General features: G+C 56.0%; 1 protein-coding gene across 3 annotated transcripts in view; it reads right to left on the bottom strand.

The window, feature by feature from the left end:
* The window catches only part of LOC108804079 (splicing factor, proline- and glutamine-rich-like), a 6,413-nt gene that overhangs the window by 4,463 nt on the left and 1,362 nt on the right, over positions 1–588 (bottom strand). The window contains exon 2 of one of the 3 annotated variants that reach the window (XR_001942329.1): positions 80–96. The exons of 1 other annotated variant lie outside the window; for it this stretch is intronic. Coding sequence is in view for 1 of the 2 variants with exons in the window: in XM_018575841.1 (XP_018431343.1) it covers positions 80–244 (165 nt within the window). In the remaining variant the exon portion in view is untranslated. Of the gene's footprint in view, positions 1–79; positions 265–588 lie in introns of those variants that run through there. One more of the 3 variants, XM_018575841.1, reaches the window with a different exon arrangement.

Below are 588 nucleotides of genomic sequence, written 5' to 3'. Positions count from 1 at the left end.
TGCTCATACAGAAGACTTCCCTCCCATCACCAAAAACAGAGCAAACCCCCCCTCCCCCCCATCATCCCCATCCTCCTACCTCACCGTGATCTCCCGCTGACACAGCAAGGCCAACCCCGGGGTTAAAGGTCACAGCACGCAGGGGCACAAATGTTAGGAAGAGAAAAGAAGAGACACTATGAGTCAGGTGATCACTCAGAGGGGAGGAGCATGCTAATGGAGGGGCGGGGTCCAGCATGCACATTACATCTATCCTACATAGGCCTGGACACAGCGGCCGTCATGTGACCGATATCTGACGGATCCGAGAGGTCCTCCTCACACCTACCCGATCCCTTAACTATCGGCTCACCGCTCCTCTACCCGATCCCTTAACTATCGGCTCACCGCTCCTCTACCCGATCCCTTAACTATCGGCTCACCGCTCCTCTACCCGATCCCTTAACTATCGGCTCACCGCTCCTCTACCCGATCCCTTAACTATCGGCTCACCGCTCCTCTACCCGATCCCTTAACTATCGGCTCACCGCTCCTCTACCCGATCCCTTAACTATCGGCTCACCGCTCCTCTACCCGATCCCTTAACTA

This window comes from Nanorana parkeri, unplaced genomic scaffold (genome assembly GCF_000935625.1).
Source record: "Nanorana parkeri isolate BGI_ZX_2015 unplaced genomic scaffold, ASM93562v1 scaffold5055, whole genome shotgun sequence".
NCBI classification, from domain to species: Eukaryota; Metazoa; Chordata; class Amphibia; order Anura; family Dicroglossidae; genus Nanorana; species Nanorana parkeri.
Note: the sequence above shows the minus strand (reverse complement) of the source record. Positions and strands in the feature narration are given on the sequence as shown.